The sequence below is a fragment of the Grus americana genome, chromosome 5, assembly GCF_028858705.1.
Source record: "Grus americana isolate bGruAme1 chromosome 5, bGruAme1.mat, whole genome shotgun sequence".
Lineage (NCBI taxonomy): Eukaryota > Metazoa > Chordata > Aves > Gruiformes > Gruidae > Grus > Grus americana.
Window position 1 is genome coordinate 3,347,695 of NC_072856.1, and position 13,077 is coordinate 3,360,771.

General features: G+C 42.4%; 2 protein-coding genes across 7 annotated transcripts in view; both read left to right on the forward strand.

Moving 5' to 3' along the window:
- The window catches only part of SHANK2 (SH3 and multiple ankyrin repeat domains 2), a 359,705-nt gene that overhangs the window by 324,811 nt on the left and 21,817 nt on the right, over positions 1 to 13,077 (forward strand). For all 5 annotated transcript variants that reach the window (XM_054827796.1, XM_054827797.1, XM_054827799.1 and 2 more), the window contains one exon: positions 12,206 to 12,336. In XM_054827796.1, coding sequence (XP_054683771.1) covers positions 12,206 to 12,336 — 131 coding nt within the window. The remainder of the gene's footprint in view (positions 1 to 12,205; positions 12,337 to 13,077) is intronic.
- Positions 415 to 7,626, forward strand: LOC129207190 (uncharacterized). 2 transcript variants are annotated; one of them, XM_054827802.1, is made up of 4 exons: positions 415 to 558; positions 1,181 to 1,351; positions 1,448 to 1,834; positions 6,297 to 7,626. In XM_054827802.1, the coding sequence occupies exons 3-4, from the start codon at positions 1,756 to 1,758 to the stop codon at positions 7,154 to 7,156; spliced, it is 939 nt and encodes a 312-aa protein (XP_054683777.1). In that variant the 5' UTR covers positions 415 to 558; positions 1,181 to 1,351; positions 1,448 to 1,755; the 3' UTR covers positions 7,157 to 7,626. The 2 variants fall into 2 exon arrangements, with proteins under 2 accessions (XP_054683777.1, XP_054683778.1); XM_054827803.1 differs by lacking the exon at positions 415 to 558 and having other exon boundaries at positions 1,115 to 1,351.

Sequence of the window (13,077 nt, forward strand, 5' to 3'; positions counted from 1 at the left end):
GCAAATTGTTCATTTGGGGTGGGACTGGAAGAAATTAATTCCAGATTAGAATGCGCTTGTGGTGGCAGATTTATGAGGATTAGCCTAATTGTCTAAATGAAAACTCAAATCATTCCATTTCTGTGCATTTTTCTAATTATACATTTACATGGCATAACTGTAGGCCGAACTTGTTTCTTTCCTCTATATATGATCATAAACAACAAATGTGGATTTAAATCTTAACCTTTAATATTCTTACTCTGGAACAATGCATTAGCTAAGGTTAGTCTTTAAATTATTCGCAGTATGTTGAAGGCCTAGTTATACTTTACCTACTTGTGGTCTTTGACGAATTTTTATACATCTATTCCTATTTGAATAGCTAAAAATACAGACATTAGTTTTCAGTGGGCATAGCTAACGTAACGGAGGTCCATTTATAGCCATCTGCAAATAGGAGTCACCTGGTTTTTCCCAGAGGAACTAGAGATCTATTCACCAAGGACAGTTGCTTCTATGACAAACAACATTATCAGCTGAACTTCTACGGTCTGATCAAGCTGTCTTTTGAAATCAGTACGTTCTCATCTTTCTGCTACCACCCCGTTAGTGTTGGAAAACTGTTCTAGAATTTTATTGATCTCCTCCTTTGAAGGCGTTGTCTAGATTCCCATATGTAGTTTGCCCAAATTGTTCTTTACATAGTTCCCCCCACCCACAGACATTCTCCCTGAAGTATTTATCAAGTCACTTCCCAGCTATTCTTTTACAGACTAAGCAGGGTAAGGTCTTTTGCATATATATATATATATATATACACACACACACACACGGGAAGTGACAAAAATCTGAAAGGAATACAGTGTAAATAAGTGCACCTATTTGTTTTAGATGCCTTTTTTTTTTTTTTTAATACGTGCAAACTTCAAATTATACATATATCCACTCCTGGTCTTTATGCTAAAAACAAGCTACTTATAGTTAAAACTTCAATTAATTTTCAAAATGAATCCATAAGATAAAAGGAACACCACTGTAGTTTAAATGAATCTCTATGCATTTCTAATAAGGACACGTAAAGACTACCCCTTTAGTTTTAGTACTGCTTATGTAACTGATTTTTGCAGATTATTGACAGGGAAACAAATTTTATCGGCTAATGAGAGCAATTAAACTAAACTTGCAAACTCATATTTAGGGAAGGCGATGGAACAAAATATGTGCATATGCAGTACCTGACATTAAGGGCTATGTGCCTAGAGCTGTTGACACCAAGGAAGAATGAATGTCCTGTGTTCCCATCACTTTTCAAAAGGAACAATACATGTGCCAAATATTTGACTGTGGTTGGCTGCAGATGCTAGAAAAGGTGGGTGATACTACAGCATATAGGTGCAATTGGCATTGTATGAAGTTTTGCATAACTGATTGCGCCTGGTACAGTTTCTGTCTGTATCTATCTTAGGTATTTACAAGGCACCTATCACCTTGGTACCTAAGCAGTTTGAAAAATGCACCCACCCCAGGAGGCATGATGCAGATACAGGCAGAGGCCCAGGTCCAGAGCAGCAGAGGCAGGTCCCAGGAAGCTCCCCAACTGTGTTACCGCTGTTGTTGAGCTCCTGGCCCACTTGTTGTGGCCAAGGAACATCTCCACCTACCTGTCAGCAGGAAGACGGTACCCCACCCCTCACGTCCAGCTCCACTGGTGGGGAATCTGAAAAGGAAAGATAATGGAAAAGGCAACGATCCAGTAGCAGAGGTGAAACAGAAATGGTGGGATTTCAAAAGGAGGGATTCTTAAAGAGCAGCACATCTCAGGGGAGGGATCAACTGCCAGTCCAAGTGGCAGGTAAGGCACAACACAGGCATAAATCTCAAATGTTCTTCAGTGAACAAAAGTTAAAGAAATACCTCTGATGTCTCTAAAGTTTGTCTATATCCAAAGCCCTGCTCTGTTCTTGGCCTCTGTCCTCTATCCCTACAGCTGAATCGACTGCTCAGTTTTCTGTGTATCTCAACCCAATAATTGCTACAATCCTAAATACGTCTAATAACAAACTTAAAGGACTCTCACTGGTAATGAATGCTGTGGTGCAAAGAGACAGCATGGTGTAGCAGTGCTCCAAAATGACGGACATATTCATGAACCTAAAGGCTGGAATAATCCTGGCTTCTAGTCTCCATGTTCAGAACAGGATCGGGCAAACCACAGATCACCCCTGCAAGCACAAACCATGGAGCAGTTCTCCTGTGGCCACCAGGAGCAATTGCTGATCTGCCACATCAGCCCAAACAAACACTCGTACAGGCAGCCAGCTTCGGGCTTCGCTGCAGGAACAGAGCACGTGTCTAACAGGAAAGAAAGGAAGATAGCCAGGACTTTGATGAAGGTTCACTAGTTACTATTACACGGACCACTTTAAGAACAGATCTCATTTTTTCTTTAAACACAACAGAATCAGCGAGATAAAACAAAAAACAAACAAAAACCCCCCAAAACCCCTAGTCTTTAGAAACCTGTGAGTCCCATGTGGCTTTTGGAAATAGCTGCATAGTACTCACAGTGATCAAACACTAAAGTTAAAGTGCAGTGGGTCACTGACTTCCAGATATTTTTATTTCTTTAGCCCATATGCATGTTCCTTTGTGATTCCCTTACTTGTTCATTTCAGGATCAAAATGGGAGTCATGCCCTGTCAGAGCAAGGGACATGAGGTTAGGAATATGAAGCAAGACACAGCTTTGGAGACTGCCAGTTTGTTGGCTGGTATCACTAGGTAGAAATATAAAGGTATCTGTAGAAGACATAAGTGACCTACTTTGCCTGTAAGTCGTATATATCCCTGTGCGCAAAATGCTGCATGTAGGGATGGTGTGTAAGATGGAAACAACTAGAAAGATCAGAGAATCTGACCTCTTCCCTTTGCTTCACACCTGAGGAAGCTAGCTGTCCTTCTTTGTACCCACCGTATTTAAAGCTTGGTTTTAAAAGAGAGATTTTTTTTTAAAGCCAATTAACAACAAGTAAGATCAACCACGTGGCTGCATAGTTTGGTCTATAGCCAATTTCAACTTGACTTTTTTTGGAAGTCGCCCCTTTGCCAAGGAAAGGAGGTAAAGGCAGTTGAGGTAACTCTTTCAGCCAGCTTTAATCCTGCTGTCGGCAGCTGTTCAAAGGCCTGATAAGGACAGTTTCTGACCAAACCAAGTTTTCCAGTGCCCCTGCTGTAACTGGCACACCTTTTCCACAGCACCAACCTAGCCACTGGTGCAATCACCTTACCGAGATCCGGTCTGAATTTAGGGCGACCTTTGGTCATCAAGGAATGGATTTCTTGGGCAGAGACTGACACGTTCATCAAGGTGGTGTCAGCCATTGACCTTCAGGCAGTTTTCCCATGATCGCTCTGTAGTGACCGAAAGCTTGTGTAAGGCCACGCATGTAACGCACCCTCGGTTTCCCCATGCCCCACGTCAATGCTTCGCAAAGCTTCCAGAAACCGGAGTTACTAGAGTCGTTGAACACTTTGTTACAAATAATAACAGTTATGAATATTCCTCCTTTTCATTGCTAGTCAAGTTAACAAACCTATCCTAAAACCTGTGAATGTATTCATTATTCATAAGTATTCGCCAATAGTTTCCACAATTAACTTTCTGCCCGTGGGTTTTCACAGCCGGTTTGCTCGTACTCTTTGTCATTTGTGTTTTCGGTCACCTATGCCAGATGCTGTTCTTTCAGCTCTGAAAGGCTGAAAATACTGATTAGGAGGACAGCAAGTGGTAAATTTTCATAGACAATTAGGAACTTTGTGAAAATTTATTATGCTTTTTCAGAGAAACTTTTCTTCACAAGCCTCTGGCAAATGTGTAAACATGCACAAATAACAAAAGTGTTCTGATCCCCCTGAATCTGAACAAACTAAACTCAGTGATGCTATTTACAGAAATATTTATAAATTAATGTGGGGTTTGGAGGTTTTTTATTTTGGTTTGCTTCAGTTTTTGACTTTTAGTTTAGTTTGTTTCTATCACTTACCAATTGCTAGGTGGGATCTGTTTAGAACGCTTGTCAGGAAAATGGAGTTTTCAAATACGGGCAATTTTCTGATGACATGTCAAAAGAAATACAGAGACATTTTGTATGACCAGTGGCTCTACCATAATGAATATATATGATTCCTTATCTTTCTCCAATTACATAGAATTTAACTGAAATGTGTGTTTGCTATGATGTGTGGTAAAAGTAGGTCCCCTGGTTTTTTTTTGTTCTTTTTTTCATGTGTACTCAAATAGAAAAATGCTGAGAAATAATTTCATGGTCCTACACCATAGTTGTTAAGAGAGATTTGTTAATGAAGGATCGCAGCTGCGGCTGTATTAGGCAAAGGGGGAGAAGAATTGCAAAGCAGTTATATACAGTCCCTTTCAAATCTCCATGGAGTGGAAGAGCCAATGATTGCATGACAGTTTGTCCCTAAAATTCATTTTCATAAGGAGCTCATGCCTTTTTGCAAATACAGTCTCATCCTCACTTTCCATAAAACATGCAACTGGACAGTCCAGCCAGACACAGACAGAATGTGAATACTTTGAATGTGAATACTTTGAAGTAGTGAATATACTAAATGCACAAATAATACCCGTTATTTTATCATTTAAAAAGTCATAATTATATTAAGCCACACAGACTCCCTTTTAGAGCAGTATAATATTGGAGGCACTTGGGTGTAGAAATGATGAGTGCCACATTAGGGTAGGCAGGGACTGATACGTAAGAGGAGGGATCCTTGGGTCTATCAGAAGGAGTTTTCATTTAAAACCATATAAAAGAAAAAAAACGAAAATAAGAAATCAAACAAACCCCCCCAATTCATAAACAGAACCAGAAGTATCTTTTAACATGACCTCAGCAACACCTTCCAGGTGTAAGCTTGCAGCTTCAAACTGAGGTCTGAAGAGCAGCATATAAAGTATTTCACAGAGCAGAAATTAATCCTTAAAGAATATCATTTTTCAAGAGTGGGATGCCAGAGAGTAGGCACGACACTGATCTGGCATTCAGACCACGGCAGGGTGAGCAGCACGGCCAGGCAGCTAGCACGAGTCAGCCACTGCTGTTCGGGTCCCAGCCTTACCGGCAGCAGCGCTTCTCTCACGTATCCCTTGCCTGAGTGTGAGGAAGGCAGGCTCTTTGGGCTACCCTACTGCAACATTTTAGCCAGACCACCCCAGATTAATTTCTGATGACCAAATTGTCCCCCCCAAAAAAAACCCAATGCAGACTCTTTGGTTTGTTTTTTTGTTTTTGTTTTTGTTTTTTTTATCTGAAGCATGGAAAGGGTGAGAGTTATGGCCACTGACTCCTGTAATCAAGAACGATGCTGGGCAGATCACGCTCTGCTGCGAGCCAGTGATCACTGTGGGCGCAAAAAGCTTAGCCATTTCTAGCCTTTGGGAGTGCATTTTCTGCGGGGGGAGGATTCAGAGTAAGCACGTACATAGTATCCTCCTCGTTAACGTCTGTAACGATGCCTCTTTGCACACTAAGCTGCCACAGGGAAGCACTTGCACCCAGATTTCCAGCATGTGCCCTCAGGCAAGGGAAGAGGTAGCCAGGGGAGGGCAAAACTAAAGTTTATTTTCAGAAGACGATGAGATCCTGGCGAGCAATGCCCTCAGATAACGTTACCTACTGTTTGGAGAAAAGAACAAGAAAAATCCGGCAAATGTTGGGGAGGGCATTGCTCGCGGGATAAATGCTGTGGACGGCCACCCTCGTGCTGCAGCAGTGATTTGGGAGAGAGCGCACTGGGGGTGGGGGTGACGTGAGACGTCGGACAAAAGCGAAGATAGCCAGCAGTGCTTCAGAACAACAAAGGGCTGCCCTCAGCCAGTGGTGGAGCACATCTGGCACCCCAGGAAGCTCAATTGGACACTTGGCCCTGAGCTCGTCCCAGGGATTTCTGACTGACACCACTGCAGTGCATAGGTGAGCTTTTTGATAGGTTCACTGACATTTCCTGTCACAGTCACGATGAGGTGAATTGGTAGTTCCTGCCTTGGGATGCAGCACGGCTGTGTGTGTTATGGGTACAGGACAGTGTGCATTTATACCAAAAGCGGTTAATAACGTCAAGTGCCACGTGCCCAATGCAGTCACTAAACTTTAGTCCGCCCTTCCGTTTGCCCAAACACATACACTCTGGCTTCCCAACTGGCTTCTTTCTATGTGTTGTCCAATGCATGTAGATACCTCCATCTGCCTGGCCTCAGATACAGTGGTTGTTGCTCCTCTATTTGATTGCCAGATGTCACTGGGGAACAAGATGGGGAGGTTCCTGGATCCTCGGGGCAAGCCGGCCGTCACCGAGGGAGCTCGCCGTCCACGCCGGCCGAAGAACAGGAATCTTCGGTGCCTGCCTCTGACGAAGACTCACCGGCCAGGACCACAGAGAGCTGGCAGTGGCCGTTGTCCTCGTCTGAAACGCACAGCAACGTGGGGGAGGATTTTGAGGGATTTCAAACGCCAGCGCGGACTCCGGAGTGTACCATGGACATACAGTCTCCTGGGGATCAGTCACTCAGTAGGACTCCTCAGTTTGAAAGTGACTCTCCTGAGGAGGAGGGAAATGATGAAATGAATGAAGAGCACCGCGGTGTTGAGCCTGTCCCTAGGGATCGGGGTTGGAGAGGGCAGCCCCAGCTAACAGAGGGAGAGAAGCTGTTGATGGAAACCAACAGTAGGATTGTGCAGCTGCTGGAAAATATCAAGAGGGAGCATGCACAGTCCATGGGTCTCATGTCGCAGTCCATGGGCCGTATGGAGCTGCAGCTGGGCATTGTGGCTACCTCCACAAGAGCCATCCATAACTACCTGTCAGAGATTTTAGCTTTCCTCAAGCAGCCAAGGACGCAGGTCCTTGAAACGCGCATCTCCCAAAGAGCCACCCCCCATGTCGAGTTAACCTGTGCCTCGACATGGACTGGTGAGGACGCAGTGGCATCCTCCACTGTGTGCTTACCGGGGGCCGAAGGGACGAGCGACTCTCGAGAACCACCGCAGGCCACGCTGCCTTGTCGCAGTGGCCGGCTGCAGAGAGCCATAACCGAGAGGGCCTCGTTGCCCATGCCTACACGCCAGGCAAAAGGGGGAGGGAAGAAAAAATAACCACACCATAGGATTTTTAGGGGTTTTTTTAATGTGCCTGTCCTTTTAATTCTTAGCCATAAGGCCATCAGTGGCAGAATTCAACCATTTCCTACATTGGCTAACATTGTATTCTGGCTGACTAGATTAGTCTAACATTTTGTAGTTTATATTTGCACTGTTAACGATGTGTGCTGCTGGTATTTGAAGAACATTTGCCTCTGTTCTTTCACTTTAACTTCATACGAGCATTTTTTTACTCTGTGCCAGGCATTCATTGCTTTTCTTACAAATACAAGTCATTTCTTGAGGCAGCTGTTTTTTGAGTTTTCTTTCTCCATTATCCCATCCCCTCTGAGCAAGCACTCTGGACTTGGTGGTAAGTATACAGGTCTTGGCAATACTCGCCTCCAAAACTGTGTTCGATCAGTCTTTGCCTGGTGTTTCTGGCATGCCAGCCTGAGGTGTTGGGGTTAGCCTGTACCGGATCATGATCATTCTTATCCTCTGTGGGTCTGACCAGCTCACTTTCTAAGACCCTCGGTGGAGCTAATCCACATGTCTTGGCTATGTCGTACAATAAGTAATGTTGCCAGGATCATACCTCATATTTATCTTTTGGGGCCTGTATAGTGATGTGCCACCAGATCTATCTAGGCACCTGACTCTCATTTTCGAAGTTCCTTTTATGATGGATCTGGTGGTTTGATGGGCAGCATTATAATTTTTCCTCTGAGAGAGTCTGGGGATTTGAAAGAGGAGTCACTAAGCAATGTGTTCTACGGGGATAAGAGCCATCTCCTGCAACAAAATCTATTAGGAGGAGACTGTCCCCTGTAATTATCACAGATATTAATTATTTAAGAAAAAGAAAAAAAAAAAAAAAAGCAACTTGCCTAGCAGCCAGACCTCTTGAGAATGTAAAAGTCATGACATGCTGTTGGGTACTGTGCTACTATGTCTGTGATTAAGAGCTTTTCATCAGAGACGACCTACACGTTGATAAAATGCAACTCCTTTCTGTGCCTTTAGGCCATCTAATTTCCTGAGGGCTGGCACCCCGAGCAGAGCAGGGGTGCAATTGGTAACCCGCAGGGCAGATGGAAACGCACTTTGCAATAAATTATTTTATATCTGTTGGTGCTGCCTCTCTCGGGGGAATTTAATATAGTGGCACTCAAATTGCTATATGCATGCAGAGGCATCAGACTGGCTTATCCATGTGGTATCCCTGACTTCTCTGAAAGGATGCTGTTACCAGGAGCCCCTTGAGCGGTGGTAACTGATGATCACAGGTGTAGCATGGCTCCTGTGTTTGACTCTCAACATACCGTTGTAACTTCTCGTAAAGGTTCAGAAGAGTTTATATGGCAAAGCAGTGATGAATTCCTCCTCCAGCTAATACTGGAGAATAATTGTAGGCCTAAAATCCTCTTCTATGATTACGCTCTCTGTCCAGTGAGCCATAGACTCTTCTTCCCTGTCTTTCTGCGAGATTGAAGTTATTCAAAATAAAGCAGATGATAGTATTTTGTTATTTCTACCAGCCAGCCACAAATTGCTCCCTTATCAGTGTGTGTGCGTGCGTGCTTGTGGCTGTACTCTGCTAAATGACCGGTTTAACGATGAAATGCAGCTGGCATGGCCAACCTTCAGCGTAGGCTTTTTTCCACTACGGAATATTTCTTCCCTTCCACCTACTTCCAGCTGCGTTCCTTTGAATATTCGAATATTCTTCCTTTTAAGAATACCATTGGAGGCATGCTTCTTTGGCCACACTGTCGACACACCTCACGCTGGGTGCAAATTTTTGCACCCGTTCTGTGGCTTTTTTAATATCTCTTTTGTTAAAACTGTTTGTAAAGATAACCTCAGAGAATTTCCAACACAAGCTTGTAAGATTCCCCTCTCATTGGTACGAGAAATGCATGCTGCAGCGTATTTAAGCTCACAAGGAGGTTGGGAGAGAAGCCGATTAGTAAGCCTGACAAATTATTCCAGTGTGTGCGGCCTTTTGAACGTGTGTTTCCGGTGCATACATGGTTTGCACACTGGTGCTGTGGATATGAACAGCCTAGTTAAAGGCAAAGGCAAGTGAAAGTTTGTCCCAATGTGCTTACGACTTATTTCTTTGGGATGAGTTTGAATGAAGCTAAATACAATTCAGCCAGTTAATTTTCTTGGCCTAATTAGCATGTTTGATAATACAGTGAGAATGTTTTTGGGTTTTTTTTATTTTGCATAGTGCTTTCACTTCAAAAGTGTGGTGCAGTTGCGGCCAGATGCTGAGATTTTGACGTATTCTGCAGGACCCGCCATGTAGCTGCTGCCATTTAGAATAAATCTCGTTCCACACGCTGGCTGCTTCTGTAGCTTCATTTTTTTTTTTTTTTTTGTTACAGTTTTAAAATGACAACCTCCACTCTACCTTTGCCTTCTGATCAAAGGCGGTAGAGCAAAAGAAGAAGCTGCGCAGATGTAGCAGTGCTGCCGTGGGAAATACTGCACGAGGAACCCCTAAAGAGTTCCTTGCAAAGCAGCTTAAGCTTTAACCTGCTCTCCTCTCCCGTTTCTAAGTGCTTTAGCTAAACTTGGCAAGGCACAAAGCACCGATTGAATGGGAGCAGCTATAGGGTGAGAAGGACTGAGAACCCATCTGCAGACAAGAAACCTGCACTAAACTTACACGAAACAAAGTTTTTTCCTGACTGGAAATAGTAGATGGTATTAAGAATTGGTACCAACTGATATTTTGGTCAGATCCAAAATTAGGATCTGACTTCCAGTACTGTCTAGCAAGCTCAGTGCAGTTGGAGGGTGTGTATGTTTCATCCCCAAACAAATATTTTCATGCTTTTCAAGTGTCTGTCATAGCCTCATCACTCTTTCCCTGTAGCTTTTTGTTGTCTGAACGGGTATATGGTTACATGTGTCTGTTAAAAATAAAGGGGATCAGTTCTTACATGGTATATTTATATTTCTTATTTGCAGATTTTGAGTACCTAAGTGCTTCAGTTTCCAAAACTTCCTTCTTTCTGTATCCCAAAGACCAGTTGTTTGGCTTCTGGGATGATACAAAGGGTGGGAGAGACTTAACAGGAAATCTCTGCCCGGTTGAAGCTCTTGGTGATAGATCCCCTGAGTACGATTGTACAGTCTAGCCATATTTTTGCTGTATAGGTCAAATGTTCATGGTTTCACCATTGCTTTCTGTTGCCTTTTGCTGAGCAGAAGTGCAGATATTTTTCTTGCAGAAGTTCACCGTTTGTATTACAAAGACTTATGAAATGTGACTTGAAATTTGTTTGATTTTTGAATACATGTGATGATTTTGAGAATTTTTTTCCTTTTCTCCTTCGACTGGATGATTTAAAACACACAAAAATAAAGCAGACCAATGAAAAGAATTGAATGCTAACTTCAATTGAAAAGAAACAGCAACACTACTCTTGTGAGACAGTTTTCAAGAGCGTTCAGCTTACTGGTTCTGCTCAACCTTTCCTTTCCTGCCTGCTCCCTGACCCTCTGTGACACTGAAATATCCACTTCTAGGACAACCTTCTTCCTAACCAGAAGGCTAAAAGTTCTTCCCTCTCTTCTTCTCCCATTTAAAATATCATCCTTGCATCTGCCAGATCTACTGTTTAGAGGGATCAAAAGCTCTTTTCCTCCTGCCTTATTCCCATCCATATCCATATCCAGGGCCCCGAGTGCGCTGCTCTCCAGCGAGAGGTAAAACTTAAATCCCTAAATCTGATACTTGGCATAGTAACACCATCTCTAGACCACCAAAAACCTGTTTGGTTTTTTTTTTTAAAAAGTCTATAGTATCCTAACGAAGTAGCTATCCTTGTTTGCTGAAGCAAATAATCAATCGTTTGGGAGATGGATCTAATTGCTGAAAAGTAGCATTGCTCTGACTCACGTTGTGGAAGCCTAGGAGCCAGGCGAAGGTATTTCACTCACGTAAATACCACAGGCTATGTAACTAATCCTTACCTTGGTGAAACTTCAAAGGAAAAGACACTAAATTAACATGATACGGTGCAGTTTGTGCTTCCTTAGGAAAGCAACTGCAATGGAAAGCGTAGTGAGGAAACCCGTTGGTATGATTCAAGTTTGGATGCTAGTACAGGTTCAAAAATCAAACCATTCTGCTGGCTTAGGCTAGTCGTTTAATTTCTCCATGCCTCAGTTTCGTAGCAGTAGAAGTGGCAATAAAGGAGCTGTCAGGCCATAATTAGTTGATCATATGGTACTTTGAGGTCCCCAGGGAGTAACGTTATATATTAAATACGGATGAACCTTGTTTGTGACCAGAGTTGGAGACGGGGCTAAAACTAACAGTCTAATCTTCGGAAGATCTTGATTAAAGTTTTCCCTATATTTTATCATCACGTCGTATGGTAGATCAGACTACCAAATCCAAATGTTGACATTCTCGTTCAGATCTGGACTTTGCCTATTTGGTCTGTTTCTGACCACAGCTAAATACCTTCCCAGACTGTGCAGTTATTAAAATATAAAATACATACAAAAGTTTCATTTAAACAAATGATGCAGTTACTCGTGCTAATCTAATAATCCAAGAGTGTGAATAAATTAGGATGTGATTACTTAAGGAGAATAGGCATAAAAGAGCACTTCTGGAGTACTTGTTATTGTCCAAAATATCACTGAAATTCTGATGGCTAAGTACAGTCTGCTTATCTCTATTTGAAACAGTGCTGTACAGATTCATTATTTCTAAAGGTCTTCTTTCCATTTCTATATAGATATTCTCCCTTCACATTTTGAAGGTTTGAAGAAGAGGATTGTTTTTCGAGTCACACTAAGTAAACATTAAATGCATGCAGGCTTAAAACTAAAGCATGCATGTTATGTAGCAGCAATAAAAAGTGCTCGGCTTGCACGACTTATGATGCTCAAGCGTTGCCTTGTTAAAATGCCAAAAAACCTTTTTCTTTGCATTTTTTTGAAAAGTAAATCTCTTCCTTTGACCTTGCAATACTTGAATTTTCAGTTTTTGGACAAATGATATTTATTTTACTGAATACTTTTATATTACAGATAAGGTGGATGAAATAGTACCAGTTTCCAAGCCATCAAGAATTGCAGACAATGCAACTGTGGACTCAAGAGTGGCAACTATTAAACAGCGGCCTTCTAGTAGATGTTTTCCCTCAGCTACAGATATGAATGTGAGTGGTGGCCACGAAGTACCGCTTTCACTTTGGAAACTGGTTGGAGGGGGTCTTTCGGCAGCGTGCAGGGCATACCACAGAAAGGAATTTACAGGCATTGCTTTCTGTACTCATTTTGCTTTTATTATCTTATTAAGGCATGACCTACTCTGTATTTCTAATAATAGTCTATGTACCCCTATAAACCTTTTCTCATTATATCCTTATATTTATTCTGAGACCGTCACGTCAACAGCGTTGCTACCCCAGTGTTATTCAAACAGATGCGAACTTGTTCTGCCTGTAATCTGAGCTGGTGAGATGCCAGTAAGTTCTGAACTTGAAGGTGTTGGTACAACACTAAACCCAAGCTAAAAAACTTTGTTGAAAGTCAAGGTATGCCAGTTCAGTTTCAGCACCAGAGTTAGTGCAGCCACACAATTTCCACTAATGTGAAGGTTTTTCCTACTGTAGGTTTTTTATTATTCCTAATGGCGTATATAATGTCGTGATTAAATAATACATGATGATTTGTAAGGGAAGAATTGACATTAATACTATAGCACGTATTAAAAATTTAAACTCTAGAACTCTGGATTACTCAATTGCAGAATTTGCTCTTACAGAACTTCGCATGTGAAAAAATAATTGGTATTATTGCATTTTAGATGTATTTTTCCATTACCCACCCCTCCAAAAGAGCATCAGTCCTGATGATGACCAGCACTTTGCTATTCTCAGCAGCTTGGGATGGAAGGA

Excerpts from the sequence above, each read along its gene's own strand:
- LOC129207190 (XM_054827802.1), top strand. The coding sequence starts at position 1,756 with ATGGTGGGATTTCAAAAGGAGGGATTCTTAAAGAGCAGCACATCTCAG. Across the intron at positions 1,835-6,296 it reads ACTGCCAGTCCAAGTGGCAG|ATGTCACTGGGGAACAAGAT; the intron begins GTAAGGCACAAC and ends TTTGATTGCCAG.